Genomic DNA, 22,013 nt, shown 5'->3' with positions numbered 1-22,013 from the left:
TGCCGTTTGACAAAATTGAATTTGAGTAATATCATTGTTATCATAATAATTGAAAACTACAAAAAATGTTATGTAAATGTTTTCTTAATCATGTGATGTGCAGTTATATGCAGAGCTAATAGAAATCTGTATCAATAAAAAGAGCAATGCCGCCCCTCTAAACCACACATTTATCCATGTAAGTCAAAAAGTAGAACATAATATGTTTATTTATTAAGCGTCATGAAGCCCTGAGACGTTTGTTAAGCTTCTGCTGCAGCATAAACCACTTCTCTCAGGATTGTTACAAAAAAATTGTACAATCCATTGTAACCAACATGAATTCAAGCTGACCTCAGCTAGTGGACTTCTAAAGGATGAAACGACACACTTCTAACAGCCACCTTTAACCTGGGGTGTGATGCCTGAAAGACCGACTTTAGGAGACTCAGTTGACCTCTCCAGACTGTTTTCCTCCTGCAGTATCATCACAGCTGATCGTGACGTCTTCTGTCTAAACGACTCATACTCATTTGGTGTCTCTTTAGATCTTTCCTGCCTGACTTTGTTGCCCACCACACACACAGACACACACAGACACACAGAGAGGCCTGCCTCCTGAAGTGGTAGTGCGAGTCTGCATGTTGTCACTTCCATCTCTGGACCATGTGTTTGACTTGTCGTCAGTATAGCTCACACACACACACACACGTGCGTGTGTGCGTCCACACTGTCACACGGCAACAAGCACGTACACACACACACACACACACACACACACACGCAGATCTCGTTTTACAGACGATGATGAACTTCGTCCTTCACGTGTTTTGAGTTAGCCTGGAGGACAGGACTTAAACTGTGTAGAGACAAGAAACTTAAATGGAGATACAAAGTGTGTAGTCTGGATTGTCTCAGATTTTCGAATGATTCTGCTGTCTACACACACACGCACACACACACACACACAAACACACACACGCACTGACCCAATGTAACAACAGAGGGGGTTGTAGTTAACAGGGACTTGACCGGCTATTATAAGTCTTTTTTTTTTTTTTGCCTTTTGATGTTCAAATCTATCTTATTTCTAATTTTCATTCCTCTTAGTCGTTTCTCTACAACTTCTCTTTCTCCTGTCACTTGTTTTTCATACATTCTCTGTTTTTTTTCTCGCCCAGCTCTCTGTTGGTTTGAGGTTTTCGGTCCAAAGGCTGGAAGATGCGGGACCAAAGATCAGCTTTGAGCTCCAGATCCACAGGTGACACGCCCACCGACTCTCACGCATACCGCCCAACATCACACACACACACACACACACACACACACACAGAGAGCTGTTTGTCTTCCCAGCCTTGTAAATAAGTTCTGTGTCTGTCCTGATCCCGTCGCTGTGGTTTGATGAAACTAACCGCAGAGACAGAAGAAGACAGATGGCCCAGAGGAAGGCTCGATAGAAGACAAGCGCTACACAACATGCCCACTGTTTGCTTCAGTGAATTCATTTCAAGACGTCACATCACTAGACACAGACGGTTAAATGTTAGCCAAACCCACAACCAGGGAAAATTTTCTTGGAGTCAGCTGAACATGAAAATACAGCTTGAATATGAACTTTTGCTTCGGTATATTTTGTAGTATATCCTTCTGTGAAATGCAAATTGACACAGAATGTGGGGCATTAGTCAGCGTGATGTGTGTTTTTGGTTTTTGATTTCATTTAAACTCCTTGTGAATCTCTCCACAGCTCCAACAAAGATAACTCCGACAGCAACCCGGTCAGTTTGAATCTGTCCATCATTGCCAAAGCTCAACTTGATTTACGCGGGTGAGTCAAGCACCTTTGCATGCGAGAGCGTGCCGTCTTCTCGGAAACATCGCGACAACCTTCTTTGTTGCCGCGTCTGTTCCACAAAGATACACTTGATCTGGTTTCAGTCTAAACTTTCTGGTGTCTGAAGGATATTACTGCCCCTTTTTTATAATGTTTGGTATTTGCAGAGCATGTTTATATACAGATGGACAACAGCATGAAAACACATTTCTAGAAATACAGTTGAACTAATCAAACGCACATGAGATGCTCGTGAGCCTTTGACATGTTCATGGATGCCCATATGCCCACTGATACACACACAAACACACACTTCAAAGCCTGGAGACTTCCATGGCTTTGTTTGGGTGTGGTCAGCTGCACATACAAACAGTGGAGGACCTGGGTTGAGATGCGAGGACATACGAGTTCCTGTGTTTGTGTTGTGAAAGTGTCCTGCCTCCGCTGTGCCCATGAAGCCTTTTTGAATTGAATAAGAAAATGTCAAGGACAAAAAATGGGAAACACTCCATAATGTAGTCCAATAGAATGCTGACTGCGACCTCAATTATAAAGTTACAGTAGCTGTTAAAGGTCTATCTCCTACTCTTTTGACATAGTAATTGGTCTCTGCAGTCATCTGTCTTCCACGAACTAGACATGACCCATCGAGTGCAAACGCACTGTAAAAAAAAAGTGGCAAAATTCCAGTCTGTTTACGTCTCATGCAAAACAACTGAATCTAATAAAAGACCTCAGTCGTCTGAGTTACCAAACCAAAGAAGTATGCTCCAAAGTTATTGTGCTTTTGCGCCGTGTGCTTCATTGCTGAGCCATGGTGAAAAGATACAACCTCCATGGGACAACCAGGAAAAAACCTCAGAAAGAAAATACTCTGTTGACAGCGACCAATACCGCATTCATATGGTTTGTAAGTATCTTGTTTAGCTGATCAGTGTGTGTGTGTATGCATCATTGTCACTCGTCTGTTTCTTTTTCCTTCAGGGTGTCTCATCCCTCTCAGGTGGTGCTGCCATTCCCACGCTGGGAGCCCAAAGAGAAGCCTGTGAAAGAGGACGACGTGGGGCCGCAAGTAACACACATCTATGAGGTAAATGCACGTCCTCACATCAAAGCACAGCAGGACTGCTGGTGTTCATGTGAAGAGGAAAGGTAGAGGTGTTTTTTTTTTCAGAGATGACGAGATGAAGAAATAGAATTCTGGGTCGTTTTGGTTTTGTTGTTGCTGGTCACAAAGCAGGTTACTGGCGCAGACTGTTGAGATGAAAAGAACAGAAAAATAGGTGTGTGAAGTAGCAAATTAGGCTACAACGAGAGGAAGGCTCTCTACGGGGAAGTAGACAAGCAACACACACACTCACACGCGCGCAACACACACACACACACACACACACACAGAGTAAAACCAGTAGCTCTATAAAGAATTGGGCTCTGGCTGATCAAAGGTCTTCAGCTCCGGAGTTAATTACTGCTGTGAGGTGGGAAAAACTGAAGGGGAGAAAGCAGTGAGAAGAAGAAGAAGAAGAAGAAGAAGGAGGAGGAGGAGGAGGAGGAAGTATGGTAGGAAAAGAAAATTGTCCTTTGACGGGACACAATGTAATGAGTAATCATCACTAAGCGGAAAAACCAGGTCAAACAGAGGTACAGAGGTACAGACAAACAGATAGACGGAGGGGGGATGGCAGACAGACTGGCGACAGTTTACAATAGGGGTGTGTGCATGTGTGTGTCTGTGCACCATACATGTGATTTCTTTTTGTTTTAAAGGGACGGCCGCTTCATTGAATCGGAGTGCAGTCGTGTCTGGCCTGTCCTGCAGCTGATAATGATTTTCATTTGTGGTACTTTTCCCAGTAGGCAGCTGCTCGTAGTTAAAGAGGACAGAGTTCTTTTTTTTTTTTTTTTCTTTCTTTTTTCTTGCAGAATTCCTGCCCCGCAGCACCAGGATCATGTCCTGTTTGCATGACTTGCTTCAGTGTTAATGACTGTGTGCGCGTGTGTGCGTGTGTGTGTGCACGCGTGTGTGTGTGGAGAGCGAGAGAGGGAGGGAATATAAATTGGGGTAAAACATGAGGATTTTATAATATTGATGGTTCATTTCAGTTCATAATTCATTCATCTTAATTTTGATGTGGAATGATGAGCCAGGTGACCCGCAGGGACCAACATCTGCGTTACTATTATCTTTACTAAAACACAGGTGGCCCGTGTCATCATCTCACAGTTATGATAACCTAATTATAGCCAAAGTCACTTGATACCTATTAATAAGACAGAAGAGAGCACATTTCTGACGTTATGTTGTTTTTCTTTTCCCCTCTCTCCGTCTCCAGCTCCATAACTTTGGTCCCAGCAGTATTCGGGATGCTGAGCTCCAGGTCGGCTGGCCTTCCCGTTTCCGTGACGAGAACCTGCTGTATGCCATGGAGATTCAAACTGACGGACCAATTAGCTGCCGGACGAACACCAGCCTCAACCCACTTGGTCTCCAGGTAAACACCAACATGTATACGCTTTCTGCATGCAGACACTTTTTTCCAAAAACTCAAATATATCATTATGGACATATCGCATTTCAAACTTCATTGTACCCGGTGTTTGGCTGCTTTCCATGGTCTCTGCCAGTTGGCTCAAAGCGATGAGGGATGGAGTATTATGTTTATTAGCAGAAATTAGAGATGAAATGCTTTCCAATATCTATGATATCATCCGTCGAGTCATTCAAAAAGAAAACATGCGGTGATTTAAAAAAAATAAAAAGCCTATAATTGTGTCAGAAAGCGCTACAAGCTGTAATCATACATGAAAACTGAATGAGCTGTATTCACAGAGTGGTTAAAGGTGAGATTGTCTTTTTTTTACTTCCCATGTTTTCTTCCTGATTTGGTCATTTCCAATTTCCCATCATCTTCCCATCACAGTCGACACCGATGTTTACGAGACTGATTGACTCTGAGTGTTATTTCAAAAGTGTACATGCGTGCTGCTTCCAATGAATCGCTGCCTCTACAAAAGTGATGATCAATGAATCAATCAGTCGGCTTTTGGAAAATGTATTGATCACTATTTTGATAGTTGCTGAACCGTCTCAGTACTTTCTCTCATGTCGGGTCTGAAATGAAACAATTTCGCTGTCAGCTGTGTGAGGAAAAACATCACGACCGTCCTTTTAACACCTTTCAATCAGATCACATGTCACACGTGTTTCCACAACTGGTGATTTAATGGTATGTTATTACTTCTCTTAAAACATCTTTAAATTATTATTTTACACGCATTCTTTGTGCTCAGGTCATCCATCCCCTCCTCGCCGGCTGTCTGGCCTGCATCAGAGCCCATGTGCAACGCAGACCACATTAAACCACCAATATGTTATAATCTGTGCAGTTTAATGAATAAATGTCCCATAAAAAGCCTGAACACATGCTATAGAAGGTTTGCTTGGAGAAAAAAAAAATAAGAAAGGCTTGTTGGCAGGGAAGCAATTACGCATTTATGTTCTTTGTGTTTTGCTTCATCATGTCTCATTTGTGTGAATCATTGCCAGCTGAGTTGCTGAAAGGCAAAAAATAAAATAGTCAACGTTTGACTACTCTGGTGTTCTTTCTCAGATTTCCTCTCTCCAGGACACACCTGAACTGTTGGGCTTCTTGAGGAACACCAGCGCTTCGTCTCATCGCCACAAACGCTCCACCTCTGCTGCTGAAAGCTATAGCGGTAAAACTTTGGTGAGCCTCGCGCACATTTACACTCGCTCAAGAAACTAAACCAACTGCGCATTCGTGATTCACAGGTGTTTAACGTGTCTTTGCTTTCTCCACAGAATTGCACCAACATCTCCTGTCTGAAGATTTTATGTATCGTCGGCCGGTTGGATCGCGGTCAGAGCGCCGTGGTGAAGATCCGCTCGAGACTCTGGGCGCACACTTTCCTGCAGGTCCGTGTCTTCATCTGGAACAGTTCTGTTGACCATTTGTTTGATGCTTTACCCTTTTTTAAAACATTTTTCATTTCACAATGGGGTCCATTTAGTAGCAGTTCTGGAGCAATTTTGATTACATCACATGAGCTTCAGTCGTACCTGTTGCCATGAAAGTGTACATTTTAGATGTTTAAATTATCATTGGATTAAGTACCGAAGAGACATCTCGGGACAAGCTCAGATTCCAAACTGAACGCCGAATATTTAAAATATGCGTTCGCTCAAATTGCACCTTCAAATAACGATGTAATATTTGTCTTCCAGCGGCGTAACGACCCCTACATCCTCAACTCTTCCGTTTCCTTCGTGGTCACAGCCCTGCCTTACCGCATCCAGCCCTCCACCCTGCCTCAACACTCCACCTCGGTAAGATGCCGGCACAGAAAAACAAGGGTGTGAGTTAGAGAAGGAAAGGGGCGAGTTACAAACACCTAACCGTGTCTATCTGTGTCCTGTAGATGGGGACCCTGGTGCTGTGGGGTACTCCAGATGTGTCGTTCGCTGTTCCACTCTGGGTCATCATCCTGGCCATACTGCTGGGGCTGCTGGTGCTGGCCATGCTAACATTAGCCATGTGGAAGGTACATGCACGTCCTCCTGCATTGCTCGAGGTGGTTTGTTTGTCCAACATTACACTAACGGGCTAATGTTTCTCCCTCAGTGTGGTTTCTTTGACCGGGCGCGGCCACCGGCCGACGATAACGTCTCCGACCAGGAGCAGCTGACGTCTGATCAAACAGGGGACGCCTAGGATGATACGCGACAGCTCCAGAGTGGAGGACGGGGGTTTTGAGAGGGACGTGACCCTCCTGAGTAACTTAAATCAGATCTGAGATCTGTATTAGTCGGACCCTACATTCCTTGGCTGGAAGTCTTCTACCTTTACGGTAATGAAACGGACAGACTGAAGACTTCAGCGCCGCACAGACCGGGACCAAAGAACGAGGTTCAAAACCAGCCTAAGTGGGACTAAAACACACTTAACAGGCTCATTCACACAGACACGTTCATCGTTTATCCGTTGTGATGAAGCATTGAAATTTAGGACAGAATGGACTTTGTTGTGAAGACAATTGCTTTAAATTGTGTCTGTGTAAGTGGAGCACAAAGATACTTGAGATCTATGCACAAGTGCTTTTGTGTGTGTGAGTGAGTGTGTGTGTGTGTGTGTGTGTGTGTGTGTGTGTGTGTGTGTGTGTGTGTGCGTGTGCGTGTGCGTGCAGGAACTGTTCATATATGTGTGTTTAATAGGTGCCTTTTGTTTTATCTTTTCATTATTTTCCCACCTGATTTAATTTATCCGACAGTAGGTTTCTACTAACTGGTCTGTGTACAGATGTATTACACACACACACACGCTCACACACACACGTGCACAGATGCAGCCACATGCATAAACACAAAGGCACAAAGTTGATGTCTATATTTATAAATGTATGTGCAATATTTCAGCGTTGCGTAATACTGAAGCTTGTTTACACTGGCATTATTTTATTAGAGCTTAATGTTTCCATTGTTTATAAATGAATTGGTATTTTAGATTATTATTATTGCTGAGCAACAAAAGGATTATTAAAAGCAATTAGGACTGGTTTATAGAAACGCCTCACCACACTAGTTATGACAAGTGAATGGACAAATAACTAACTTATTATTGTCTCAACAGCATGACTTCAAATCGTTTATTTTCAAGATAACAAACCATAACAGCCGAACCCCGCCCTGCTACTTCAAGGTTGGCTTGTGTCTGTTATTTTGGATTTTTTATTTTTTTGGACCGTGACAGTTGATAAGACTTTAAAAACTAGCTGTAGGAATAAACAAAAATAGGATCAAAAATGCACTGTAGACGGTCTGTGTGCATCACTGCACGTACGTTATGGCTTTTAACAGTGTTTAATATTGTCCATTGTTATTCATGTGTCGTGCACGGGCAGGCGTTACAAAGCAGTCGGGGCATCAACAGCACCCTGGAATAATAATATGTCATGTTTTAGTCACATTTTTTTATATCTAGACTGACGTTTTATCAGATTAAAGTGTTGTTTGATTATTCAGTCTCATCCTTTGCTTCATATTAGGAAACTGAACTGTACGATGTCTTCCTGTCCACCATGATGTTAGAGATGAAATCATCAATGCATTTTGTTGAGAAAAGAGTACAGAAAAACAGCACGAAGAACAACATTGTTAAAAACTTATTTAATTGAATTTCGATCGATCAAACACGCATTGAAAAAGACGTGATCAAATGTAGTTGTAAAGGTATCTGAAGCCACCACTTTTCACGTCTCGTAAGTCAGATCTAATAACGACTTAGGTTCAATTGTGACGCCTGCACTTCAGAGGAAGCACTTCTGCGCCCCCCAGTGGCGCAGTGTAGAAATACACCTGGAGAGCAGCGCAGGGAAGCGTGAGTCTGACAGGGACCTCTTGTGGTAATGACTTCAACACAACTCTGTGGTGCAGCGTCAGTATGCATTTAACACGCTGGTCAGACGTCACAAGCGTGTGTCTCTACTTCAGCAACCCGCTTTAGTCACAAGGGCGACCTCACTCGCCCGGTCGACGACTACTCTATGACCTTTCATGACACACTACTGTGAATCATTTATCAAGACATTTTTTTATGCATGATATTTTATGATATGACTTATTTCATGACTGTTTGACATGTTTTAATATGTACTGTGACTTTTAAATGACATACCATATTCTGACATTTTTTGACAAACCCAATTACCTTTTTATGATATTTTTGAAATTCTATACAATGATTTTTTTTCACAACAAATCTTGACATTATTATACTGTGACTTTTATGACATCCCATACTGTGACGTATTTAAATATACGTTACGATGTCTTCTAATACTATCACTTTTATGACATGCTATACCGCTACTTGTTTATCAATGTTTTGGCTGTAGTTTAAGTACATTCACATCGGTTTTTTTCAACATACAGAGTATTGGAACCTAGTCCTGATCGGGCATCAATGTTCATCCCAAGCACACAAAACCACATCTTCACATACGTACATTTTCACAAAAAGAAGAGACATGATGCAGTTATTCTTTAGACTTTTATTTCTTTGAATATATTTGATCAAATGTAAAATCAAACATTTGAAGTAAAGATTAAACAGTTTCTGACTAGCAAACCTCAACACCATCAAAATAAGGGAACATTATTGATATTTACGACATACTGTACGTAGGACATACTGCATCTTGGCTGAGATTTATCCAACAAACAGATCGATTTACAAAATCCTTTTTTTTTTTTTAAAGTCTTTTACTCCCATAATTTCCTGTTTTTTTGAGCTGGTGCGAAAGAAAAAAATATCTTAGGTGACGCTATATCCTGTATTTCTTTCAAACAAATGATGTACTTTTTAAATTAAACTTCACTTCAAAGGTCTGTACATCAGGATCAGTGTTTCTCCACTGTCAGCAAATAACATTTTGTCATACCAACATTATAATGGAAGACTTTGGCTATTTACAAATCACTGAGACGCTGTACTGATAGAGTACAGTTCCTCTCAGACATGCTGTACATTACTTCTCTGTATTAGTTAGACTAAACCCCCGCCCCATATGACAAAGTGCAATTCCATAGATCACCACAAGGCGGTGCTTATACACCATATTCAACATTATTTAGAAAGGCTCTTACAAATTTTAAGTGGCCCAGCTTAAGCATATTTATGAGCAAACAACTTTGTGGGTGTGCAGGGCCTTTTGGGTACATTTCAGCATTTTTCAGCAAAATGTGAATTTATTCCTTTAAGCATCAACGATTTGTCCGTGTCATGATGTCATTTCAGGTCTGTAATTGAAAAATAAAACTGTCTTTAAAAAAACAAAAACAATTACAAACACAGGCCAGGCTCACGAGAGAGGAAATGACCACAAAGACACGCTGATGAAACGGTACCTCTACTATGTAACAGTGAAGAATATAAGACCACATCATTTTGGTGAAGAACAGTCACTGGGCAGTGTTAAGCCTGAGCAGTCAAACACAAACAGAAGAGAACAGTCTGGTTACTAGGTTTACAATAAACACCTTTCAGGAGTTATCAAAAGGTTAATGGCTATTATTATGAATTGCAGTTCACATACATGGTTACTGTGTGCAAATTGAAATTAAACTCCGAGGAGGCCAAATGTATGCCGGTGTTTCCAAAGAACTGTAGCACATTCATGAACATTAGATCGATACCTGAACTGACCGAAACGATAGCAGGACCACTTGATATTGGTGAGTTAATGGAATGATTGAAGAAGGAGGCGCTGTGGCACATACAGTACATAGGCTACATAAGGGTTAGAATATCTATACACACACACACACACACACGCACACACTGTACACTCTCTGGGATACAATTTGCTGTACATGATCAACTCTCACTGGCTCTACAACTCTTTCTTTCTCTGTATAGTAGCTCTGTCAGTCATCAAAAATAAAGTTGAGATAGTTTGCCCGATGTGTGTCTACATTCCCTGCCCTGGTATAAAGTGTTTTCTCTCAATGATGAACCTGTGGGACGGATGAAAAACAGTCAGTTGATTATTTTATTCATATCCAACAGCTGAGGAACAGGCACACCACCTCACTCCTGCTGGATACTTGACCAAAGTGCTGCTGCTCAGGACACAGACATATACATTGAACTGTGGACAAACACCTGCTGTCTCAGGCCAACACACACACACACACACTCACACACGTACAGATACACACTGTTCCTGAGTATGAACTGTAGAATATGTATTATGGCTCTACTAAAAATAAAATGGCATGTACACTGATCTACAAGAAAGAAAGCAGGTTTATTCAAAACAGCCATACTCTGATATAACAGGTCAACTTCAGATTGAGGAAAATAGGTTTTACCCTAAACGGCATTTGGTGCTGTGAACTAGGTATATACTACAAATATATGCCATATTTATTCTAGTTTTATGGTGTGTTTGCATTTAAAGTTGCTTTCATCAACATGTGTTTATTAGCTTTGTTTTTATGATGTCCTTATGTGTAATGTAAAGAGAGGCTATTGCTACCAGACTGCCATTCCTCTTTGCTCTACAAAGTTATTTAGCCTCCTTCAGCGCAGTGTTTTGGTTTCATGGCCTGCAACATTCTCTCACCAGGGGGGATTTTGAGGCGCAGGAGGTAGTTATTTAAGTGAAAAGCTCTGAAAAATCCATTCGACACTTCCTGCACAGAACCAAACGGCAAACAAAATTCGAAACTAGCTGGTGACCGGGGATGGAGAATTTAGCAACTCAAGGGCTAGAGATTTCCCTCAGGAGCTGTCTGAGGCCAAAAAAGAGCAACAAGTCGGGTGAACTGGACTTTATTTACCAGACCACCTGAAAGATGAGTCCAAATGAATAATGATCTGTGTTGCCGGATGTATAATCGCTCAATTGTTTTCGTCAGCGCGGCCCTCAAGTGGCAAAATAATAAGTGAATGCAGTTAGGCAAGTCGGCCAACGAGAGATTATATTGCAGTACAAAGTCCATACATAAATGTTCTAAAATCTCATTTGTAGTATTACATAGAAATACTATTTTTATTTGTACAAATTTGAAATGCTGCACATAGCAGGGTTAAAAACTGGACATTAACAAGTGACACATGCCGGCTTTAAAAAATAATGATGAGACTTCTAGACTATGAAGGTAAATTTGACGCAGGAACTTCCTCAGAGCAATGCACCCATGTGCAACTGCTGTCACCCACAATGAGATCAAATTACATATTGATTGAAAACTAATGTAGTGACTTACATTCAGGCCTTTTCAGTCTTGATATTTGCAGGTTGTGTGGAGCTCACAGCTACACAATCTGTGCTCCATCTGACAGCCACACAGAAAAACACGCAGACACACACACACACACACACACACACACACACACAGGCACCTGCGGCAGCGCACACATCTGCAATGGTATGAAAATGAAACAAAAAATTGAATTAAATAAAACTTCATCAGAAAAGACAAGGCAGCCAAGATCACAGCCTTGGTGATTGAGCATTGTCATAGAAACACGGTCTCTCTTCGACTTCCACCCCTCACAAACGTCGCGACAAACCAAATAAACCGTGAAACAAACGAGCTGATAATCAAATATATGGTTACCCACTTTGTACACGCTGACATCGGGGTCTGTGCTTGTTCGTGTGATAAGAGGAATGGTCGACTGCCACGTGACGAAGAAGAATCAGCTTATAATGTGTGACACGCAAAAAGTCAAAAAGTCTCTCAGGCGTCCGACTTCCATTCATGCTCAACATTCACGCTGCATTCATTTTTGCTTCAAGCAATGATTGCACTGATCTCGTGTTTGATACCCCTTCTGAAGGCGCTCCACTGTCCTTCATTATAGGTATCAGACTTGTGTGAAGAAAAATAAAACGTGTAAATACTGTGTAAACTCAGCCTATATTACAGTAGTCTGGAAAGAGAGGGAATAAACACAAAGCGAAACCACAGGTATTTAAAATTCCTTGAAGTTCTCTCAACAGTCTATTCTTTTATTCAAGCACATTTCACTCCCGATCCTGGAGTGGCCCTCTATGCTTATTTTAACCTCCTGAGGGATGAAGGAAGGTTTGGGCAGAGTCAGAGGAGGCTCCTCCTCCGCTCGTTCAGTCTGGTCACGCTCTGGAGCTGACCAGCGTCTCTTGCGGCCTGTGGGTCTCTCTGGATCACTGCATTGTATTTTGGTGAGAGCAGGCATGTCTGTGTTCACCGATTCCTGTCTCACTTCCACAGTCCCAGAGACCGCCAGCATCGGTCCAGCTCTATAGATCCCATCCCCTGGTCCTGGGACGAGTCCCAATCCCGGTGAAAGCTCCAGTCCTGGTCCTGGTCCTGGTCCAGTAACCTGCTCCCTCTCCAGCCTGTCTGCACTGGAAGCCTTCATGAGGAGGCCACTATTTCTGCTCGCGGCGTTTGGATTAGGACTGTTTTTTACGGGGGGATCCACGTTGTGACAGGAGTCAGAGAAGTGACCAGTCTTCAGCTTGGTCCCCGAAGCCTGGCTGTCTGATACGGACGTGGTCCTCAAGCCGCGGAGGGTCAGCGACACGCAGACGTCACCCACAGACAGCTTAGCACAGGAGAGCTCAAACAGCTGGGTGGTGCGGTCCGGGCAGCAGGATGACCAGCCCTGGCCAAATACGAAGAAGGGATACTCCACCAGCACCTCCACACACACCTGGAGATGAAAGCGTGCACAGCAGACACTGTTAGGTTTGGGCTGGATACAGGCGGAAATATTTGTGGAGGGTTTAGAAAAGAAACACATCTGTTTGAAGCCCCCAAGCGCAAATTTGTCTGGGATTATGCATCTTGGAAATCATTCTGTTGCATGGACTGTGACCATTTCAGCACATGAGAACAAATATGTACAAATATGTCCAGTGCGATTAAACATTTTCACATTCAGCTTTTTTTTTCCTGGACGACTCTTGTCAGTGCCAATTTCCATATTATAATTCTAACCGTTTTATTTATTGGCACCGCTAATAAACCCGTAGCTTATCGCAGATATATCAGTATTGTCGATTAGATCTGTTAAAAAGAATCACATTGCTGAGCAGGAAGCGAAACACATGTTTGAGGACATTTTTATACCTAAAAAGGTAGAACTCACTGGAACATTTTGGGGGGGGGGGGATTATGATTTCATGTTAAGCAGTGTCTCCAATTAACTTTGAATTCAAAATTAATATCAGCCTTAAGAATCCAGTAGCTCTGCAGCCCTTAAGAGACTCGGGCTGCACCGCTACAGATATCGGATATTAAGCCGATACCGACTCAAATAGCTAAATTATATACTGGAATTGTAGATGTATACTGTGTGAGTTTTGGCCAATGTATTGTTTGCATTAAAGAGTAGATATTAGTTATATTGGGCATGGTGGTGCAGTGGTTAGCACTTATGCCAAATCAAATATTCAGGTCATAAAATCCAACCTGGAAATAAGAAGAAGAAGAATTCATTAATTGTAAATCTATCTACTTTTTTTTAAAATATATTTTGTTTCACCAAGTTATGAAACAATGTTTAAGTCAGGCCTGATGGTGCCTCACACATACAAGACTGAGCCCGGTCACTTCCACACAGTGAGACATACAGCAGCTTATTAATTGAACTGGTATGGATCAGTACTCGCCATCGCATCGGTATCGGGAATGAAAAAGTCAGATCGGTGCAACTATTTCCAGACATTAACATGTTTACATTTCTGGCTTTATTTATCTGTAAAAGTAATGTATTTGTGCCTTTCAATAGCTGAGGTCGGCCCAATTAAATGTTACATTCTGGCATCTGGTACACAAGAGGCAGCAGTGTTTGTACTGCCGGTACGTTGGAGCTAAAGATTATAATCTTTATGTTGGGAAGAAAGATTGTTCTCATAGATGAATTACATAGATGTATATTTTGCAATTAAGGGCTTAATTATCGACCATAGTGGGCACAAGGCGAGCTCATCACTAGTGGATCTCTTTCATCAATTTCTCATCACTAATATTCCATTCAGAAAGAATCCAGAATGTTGGCGACTAGTTATTTACATGTGTATTGCTACCTGCCACAGGCTTTTTTGTATACTATCACTGGCACCAAAAACTGCTCCAAATCTGTAGCAAACAACAATGATGAATGTAAAATTACCTGGGCTTTGAGCTCTCCCACCGAAAACTGTATGACCACAGCATGAGGACTCTGTCCACTGTCAATACGCACAACCGTGCTGGAATCAATCTTCAGCTCACTGCTAATCTCAGCGCTCTGAATGAAGTCCTCCGTCTTCAGGTCCTCCACGCGTTTCAGCTCCCCGTCGGCCAGCTGGATGATGGAGCCTCGCATGAAGAACGGGGGAAGCGCCACGGGGGAAGAGGGAGAGGAGATGGAGTGGGAGGCTTGGATGGAAACAGGGGCGGGACTGGGGACAGGCGCAGGAGTCGGAGAGGGAGCCGCCACCACGGCGGGAGCCGGGTTGGAGGGCAGGACTGGCATGGCTGGTGCCTGAGCGACAGCCGGGTGGGGCTGATTTCCATCCGGCCCGAGCGCCTCACACTTGGACAGCGCTGTCGCCAGATAGGCGTGCGGCATGGCGGTGGATATTTGTGGGCTAGTCGTCGCGGTCAGGGTGCTGACAGTACGACTGACCTCGATTTCCGTGCCGTTATTGGTGCCACTGACTGGAATGAGGAGGGACTGGCCACTGGGGATGACCAGGTGCTGAGGAAGGTAGCTGACTGCATGCTGATTTGCACTGGTGATATAGCCAATGATGGGCGGCTGTGTGGTGGAATAGAGACTGGCTGGCATCTCCTCGTGGGCCAGAGTGGTCTGGATGACTGTATGAGGACCAACAGACTTAACCACATCTGGGGAAGAGAGGGAGGTGAAGGAGGATGACCTCGACACTGGTTTCCCCAAACAGATGCCTCCTTTCTCAGTCTGGACAAAGGAGATCTTATTTGAGCCAGTTTCCCGTTCGGCTCCATGGTTCGGCTGGGCCAACAGCACCAAGGAGGTCTGGAGTCCTGAAGGGTTTTGGCCGTAGTCTGCAGGCAGGAGGATATGTCTGGCCTCATAGCTATGGACCTGCTGATGGTTCACATGATGACTATGAGTTTTAGTCTGTTTGACCACCTCAAATTCCCCATTCAGCACACCCTTAGCATACCCATCTGGTTTCTTTCCAACCGAACCATCTGCATACTGTACCAAAAGCTGGGAGGGAGCCAGGGTTAGCGTCTGAGGGAGGACAGCTGTGTGAGGGTGGAGCTGGAGGTGGGCCGTGGGTGAGGTGATGGTGTTTCCGCTTAGCGCCAGCGGCGTTCTGCCGTCCAGATGAATGTACTGGCTGGTGACTTGGGGAGAGTTAGGAAGCGACACAGGAGTCAGTTCTGAGGGGGAGAGGCCGATGTGAAACTGCTGCTCCCCCTTGCTGTTGGGGGAGATGAGGGCAGTGGTGTAGCCATCCAGCTGGGGACGCTGTGCCATGGTCGAGCTGTTGGGCGCAGAGCCAGCATTGGCGGAGATGATGTGAGAGGAGATGTAGCCGGCGTAGGGCCCAGAGCTGATGAACTGAACGTTGGGTCCCAGCTGAGCAAACTGGATTGTCCCGGCCTGCTGGGGAAGGGCTGTGGGGTAAACTGCAGGTAGAGAAGCCAGGGGCACCGCAGACAGAGGAGTGGCCGAGGAAGTGACAGAGGTGGAGGGAGAATAGGAGGAAGTGGAGGAGATGGGACATCTCGGGCTTTCTGCGTCCCTGGATTTGCAGCGTTCGCTGGCGACACTCGCCAGCCATGCTAGGTTCTCTGTGTGTGGACTATCATTAACCACCGCAGCCGGAGGTGTTGCTGTGGCCACGACCATGGGCCTCTGCTCCAGAGCAAGGATCTCCCGCTTCTTCGGAGGCAGACATCCATTGCTTCGCTCCTGGTGTGATTTCATTGTGCCAGTGTGGTTTGAATATTTCCAGTTAGTGATTTTAGGTTGTTCTGTGTCTTTCTTTGTCTCCCTCTGCCTCTCCGTGTGCTGTGTGGCTCTGGCTCTCTTTGTGTTCACTGGTAGACGGCTCCAGGTCTCAGACCAGAGAAGATGGAGTAGCTCCAGCTCACAAAATGAGCTCCATAGACTTCATGAGGAATCATCTCTGACCGATCCACCTCTTCCACAATGTCGGCAGGAATCTGGTGGCAGAGAAAAGCTCAAATCAGATAATCAGGTAAATGAAAATTAATTAATCCAAATCTCCTATGTCATTTAGATTTTTATGCCCTCCAGGCCAGCTTTTTGCTGCTGTAGTTAAATTTGACTTTCCTTGCAATTCTATTTAATAACATTAGTCTAATTTCACTGCTGTGTTTATGAACCATATTCACAAAATGTTCCCGCAGGGCTGCAAATACAGAACACACACATCAAAACTTAACTGGAAGAAACGCTTCACCCTGAGAAAAGTCCCCACTTTCATGTTTGCGGAGGTGTTGTTCTTTGTTCTGCCGCCAGGCGGCACCTGGTCAAAAGACTGCATCTGATTGGTGCAACACGAAGGCCATTCTGTGTACATATTTCTCCACGATGAAACTCTGAAGATGCCCCTCAAATATCTACATCGACTGATCCGTCACAACTCAACCGGCATTTTCATGAGTAATAGTGGCACGCTGGAAAGTACGCTACATCATTTACAGAACATGGAAAAGACTCTTTCATGTGTCCGTGACAATGCAGGAGTTTCCTGAACTCCTGCATTGTCTAGTGTGTCTCGGGTGTGTGATGTATGAGCGTTGCTGTTGGCTGTTATCTTGCTCCAGGCTCTGGAGTGAGAAAGCAGAGCCGAGTGGATAACAGCAGAGTAACGGCCTCAAAGGAGCTTATGTTTTTGTCTTTGTCTTAACACTCCCTTGGCTTGTGTTGAGTCGGTGGGGCTACTGTACATATAACATCCACCTCCAGACAGGAACTCCGGGTCAGTGGGCTCATCCGAAAACTGAAGCGAAAACAATATGGCTTGAAATGTGATTATGGAACGTTCTGCAAGAAGCGTGAATGGGTACTTCAAAAATATTCTGACAATGGCTTTCCGCTTTACACCACTCAAACAAGTGGTGATTCAAAGTTCAAGGGAACACAAAGTGGACAACAAAACAATGAATGAGTCGGTCCTCGAGTTTGGTTTGGTGAGAGACAGATGGAAGGATGAGGTAAGTACAGACTGAAGCTCTTTCTTCTGAGCAAGAAATGTGAGGTTAGCGGAGCTCATGGCGTTCAGACGGTTAGTTAGTGAAAGATAACTACTAACTATGTCAACAAACCACAACAGCAGCGAGCCATTATCAATGTTTGAGCAGCGCTGCCCCAAAATACAGTCTTGTAGACTCAACTGCAGATTCATATGTAGGCAAGCTCATGGAGCAGATACATGCACACACAAGAAAACACAATGTGCAGTGCATACATTCACTTCACAACCATCACAAGCAGCATTAGCTCATGTTTTTCAGGTTTTTTTAGACTGACTGTTCTTTCCTGCAGGCTTATCTGTGGGTCAATGCACACGACTCAGAGTTGTTCATTAGCCAGAGGCACCACAGAGGTGGAGTGTTTGACACAAACTCACACGTCCATCCATTCTTTCATTCATTTGTTTACATCTACATTACATTTAGAGGTGCGAGGCTATTTGACAGCGCTAATTTGTATTTTCACATTACAGAAGAGGTTCACTCCAGCAGGCAGCCACGGACGTGTTACATAAAGACAGAGTGGGGTGAAAAACACAGGAGGCGACCTTGGTCAGTTTCTATTTAGATGCATCTACCTCTAATGCTTGCTTTGACAAGGTCACTGCATCCAAAAGCAGCTAAAAAACTCTGTGTAATTCATCTCACCATGGAGCCTGGTGGATCCACCAGATGTAACAAAGGGGGAGAGCAGCAGAGCTGGAGAGAAACAGGAGCAGAAAGAGGAGAGTATGAGGGGGGTGGGGGGGAAGAGGCAATGCAAGATGACAGAGGAAAGAGAGTACGAGGGGGGCGAGAGAAGAAAGAAGATTAAGAATGATAAAAAAAAAGAAAAGTGAGAGAGAATGGGGAAAAGGGGAGAAGACAGAGTGCTGCTTCTCCTGACCCACATTGAGCAGCGCCTGCAGCATCAGAGCGCCATAGCCCCCGCCACGCTGAGAGATTCCCGATCAGCAACACAGCCGCTGCTACAGCCTGAGCTACACTGTGCAGCATCGCTCACTGGCAACAACCCCACCTCAGCAACACCGTGTCAACACTGTGATGACATCACATCTTAAGCACAAGCACTTCCTATGAGCAGCACTGGAAGACAAAGCCGACATTATTTGATTTCCATCGAAAAACACACCGTTGCTGCCAACAGACACAGATACAACAGGATGCGCTGAAAGACGGTGTCTTTCCTTTCCTCAAATGACCTGTGCACGGCACTCTCTGCACGTAGTGACACACACGCACACAGTGCAGCAGCCAAAAGACTCACACAATATTCCAGCGTCAGCCTATTATTAGACTATTGACACCAACAACCATATGGCACTATTTATGATACTATGGAGAACAACGGTAAGCTTTATAGACCTGACTGTCAACACTGTGTCACAAAGCACAGGAGCACTGGTCCTCCGGTGCAGGACTGTCACCTCTATGAGGGGATGACAACAGAGAGGGTGCAGGATGCTCGCTGTTACGCTCATCACACTGACTGTTTTTTTTTTGTTTTTCCAGCTCAGACAGAGTGATTGAGCCAGCCTTGCATGTGATCCTCTTTTTATACTCCCACATGAAAAGCTGCACAAATGAGAGAAATAGGTTTGTATAGCAGTGTTTGTCTGCCGTCACCGTGCAGTCGGAAGAGCAGATGAGATGTTTTCATTCAACCTCCCCTCTGTTGTCTCCAGGTGAGAGGCCCCCCCAGCAGCAGAGTTAAATCTCCTCTCTTACGCAGCAGTCACCAGCTCCTCCGGTCCCCCACCTTGACTCCCTTTTTTCCGCCTGTGCACCGAGTCTTCCTCTCATGCTCTAGTCATCGCATAGATCCACACGATTTCATCGCAAAAGCATTTGCCTGCAGCAGGATGATGCAGGGAAACAATGGAAAGGCAATGAAATCATTTAGTGGCAAAATATGCAAAAGAATAATGCAAAAGGCTATAATGCAATGACCCCGTGGTGATAAACCTGTTGTCAATACTTCCATAAATCATGTTTCACCTGCTAGACCAGTTATAAATACACAGTGAATACCCCGTACAGCAAATGTCTATATATAGAAAACAAAAACATCATTATCAATCTGAGCTCTGGCTTGAAACAGAGGGGGAGGTACAGAGTAAGACAATATGTACGCGCATGTATGTGTGATTTGCTGCATATGAGTAGGACCTCCCCTCAACCCCTTTACAAACATAGCTGCTTTAACCACATAGCAGATCAATACAGTGCACTCCCCCCCCCCCCCCCCCCCCCCCCCCTCTAATACCCAAAAGAGCCATTTTACTGCCCTTCTTTGTACAACAGTGGTGCATGTGCCTTTAAGAGGCGGACCAACCGTGTGGCAGACTAAAGCAGACAGTGAGAACAGGCAGTGGCTCAGGCTGTTTGTCTTCACAATGACTCCAGAGTTCTGCATCACTGCTCGACACACACCAATCACACAGTGTACGAGCACAGAGCGGGCGTCCCTCTCACGAGCACCACCACAACCGAGCAGGGTCACTATACTGGCCACAACCGAGACTCCGGACAAATGCTGTGACTGTAGCCTCGGGCAGGGAGGGGGAGGAGAGGAGGGGGGGGGGTAGAATGACAGCGCGCATGAGTGTAGTAGTAGGGCAGAAAATACTACTATGCAACAAATCAAGTGGAAAAGATAACACACATAGAGAGACACACAGACAAACACACACACACACGCACCCCTCCTCTGGTTAGAGTACTAAGAATAGCTCACCAGTCTCTCCACAGCCACTGCTTGCAGAGCATATCCAATGATTCTTCCTGCCTCTGTGTGTCTGTGTGTTGGAGACGTGTTTTCCAGGAGTCCTCTTCCTGAATCTCTCCTTTGTGCCGCTCTCCCCTCCCGCTGGAGCCCGTGCTGTGGCTGCTCCAGCTCTTCTGCCTTCCCTCTCGCGACTCTCCGGTGTGGAGGCTCCGCTGCGCCTGCACCGGGGCTGACGGGAGAGGAAGTTCAGCCACCGCTGAAGCTCCCAGCAGGTCCTGCGTTCAAGGCTGCTCCAACGTGTGTTATGCAAGGCCACCAGACCGCCAGCTCCCTCTCTGCCTGGCTGCTTCTCTCTCTCTCTCTCTCTCTATCTTCCCTCTCTCTCTCTCTTTCCCTTTCCCTTCCTCCCTCCCTCCTCTCTTTCTCTCTCTCTCTCTTTCTCTCTCTCTCTCAGTACTCCACTGACACAGCTCCTCCCCCAGCCAGCCTCATCAGCCGCATCAGGTATTCATTCAAAAAAACACACTCTACTTGGCTTAGCGCCCAGTCTACGCTCACACAGAGAGGAAAGGAGGGGGAGGGAGCAACAGACGGAGAGAGAGAGAGAGAGAGAGAGAGAGAGAGAGAGAGAGAGAGAGAGAGAGAGAGAGAGAAAGTGTGTGTGTGTGTGTGTGTGTGTGTGTGAGAGAGAGAGAGAGAGAGAGAGAGAGAGAGAGAGAGAGAGAGAGAGAGAGAGAGAGAGAGAGAGAGAGAGAGATTCAGAAAGGGTTTGCTCAGACACATACTGCATGAATGTGAATAACTGTGGAATATTCACACTGTTATATATATATATGCAGACAGAGACCACATATGCACGCACACAAGCCCTCAGAAGATTAAATTGTTCAGTGTGTTAGCACGTCAAAGCTGTTATAATGCACTGCATATTTCTTATTCATTTGCATATGCCTTTTCCCTGCAGAGAGCAATATCTTCCTAATCTGCCCTGCGAGCTGCTCTACAATTAGAGTCTCAACCTGTGTTCGGCTGCAAAGTGACTCAGAGTAACCTGCCATCCCCTCCCCAGGTCGGCCCGTGTCTCTGCCTTACCGTCTCTTCCCCAGAGATAGTTCCCTCAGTGCAGGCAGGCAGCGCTGATAAACACCCCCCCCCCCCCCCCACAGCACTAGGGCACTCGTCTGCTGAAGGCCTCCTCCTTATCCTGTGCAGCGCACAGCAGAAAGAGCCATGCTGCAGAGGCCTCAGCCCCCAGGCCAGCCAGCTATCTGCTCATCGGCCGGGGGGACAATCAGGGTATCCCCTCCACCTCGGCTGCCGACTGGGGGAAACACAGGGAAGGCAACAAGCCACACAAAGCTGCTCCAACAGCATGCAGTGAATAGTATTACACCCACGTAGGATCTTGACTGGGGGGGGGTTCCTAAACCGTCTAACTGGTGCATCCTACAAGAGGTGTACTGTGCATAGCTAAAGGGAATTATGTGTAGGAGTGACCAAATTGCATGTAGAAATTACCCCTTGAATTATAAACAATCAAACCACCTCATCAAAGTATAATTTGCAGAATTTATTCATCCCTCAACCCACCTGGCCAAGTTTGGTTTTTTAACCAATGCAAATGTCTCTCTCTCTCTCTCTCTCTCTCTCTCTCTCTCTTTCTCCCCTCTCACTCACTCACACACATACGCACT

At 45.0% G+C, this 22,013-nt stretch overlaps 2 protein-coding genes across 2 annotated transcripts in view; one reads left to right on the top strand and one right to left on the bottom strand.

Annotated features, from left to right (window-relative positions):
* The window catches only part of itga8 (integrin, alpha 8), a 34,690-nt gene extending 26,892 nt beyond the window's left edge, over positions 1-7,798 (top strand). Inside the window, exons 22-30 of the mRNA XM_068570261.1 lie at positions 1,161-1,240; positions 1,727-1,807; positions 2,798-2,903; positions 4,147-4,305; positions 5,425-5,541; positions 5,637-5,750; positions 6,060-6,161; positions 6,254-6,376; positions 6,457-7,798. Coding sequence (XP_068426362.1) covers positions 1,161-1,240; positions 1,727-1,807; positions 2,798-2,903; positions 4,147-4,305; positions 5,425-5,541; positions 5,637-5,750; positions 6,060-6,161; positions 6,254-6,376; positions 6,457-6,546 — 972 coding nt within the window. The 3' untranslated portion in view covers positions 6,547-7,798. The remainder of the gene's footprint in view (positions 1-1,160; positions 1,241-1,726; positions 1,808-2,797; positions 2,904-4,146; positions 4,306-5,424; positions 5,542-5,636; positions 5,751-6,059; positions 6,162-6,253; positions 6,377-6,456) is intronic.
* Positions 7,799-8,894: 1,096 nt separating this feature from the next.
* LOC137781639 (ataxin-1-like) lies at positions 8,895-20,649 on the bottom strand. The gene is made up of 3 exons (XM_068570526.1): positions 20,329-20,649; positions 14,503-16,535; positions 8,895-13,038 (listed from the first exon to the last, which is right to left on the bottom strand). Exons 2-3 carry the CDS (start codon positions 16,294-16,296, stop codon positions 12,337-12,339), a joined length of 2,496 nt encoding a protein of 831 aa, XP_068426627.1. The 5' UTR covers positions 16,297-16,535; positions 20,329-20,649; the 3' UTR covers positions 8,895-12,336.
* Positions 20,650-22,013: the final 1,364 nt, after the last annotated feature.

Source organism: Clinocottus analis, unplaced genomic scaffold (genome assembly GCF_023055335.1).
Source record: "Clinocottus analis isolate CAN_PGR_092001 unplaced genomic scaffold, fCliAna1.0.p SCAF_9, whole genome shotgun sequence".
Lineage (NCBI taxonomy): Eukaryota > Metazoa > Chordata > Actinopteri > Perciformes > Cottidae > Clinocottus > Clinocottus analis.
The sequence above is the reverse complement of the archived record's forward strand: the minus strand, read 5'-3'. Positions and strand labels throughout refer to the sequence as shown.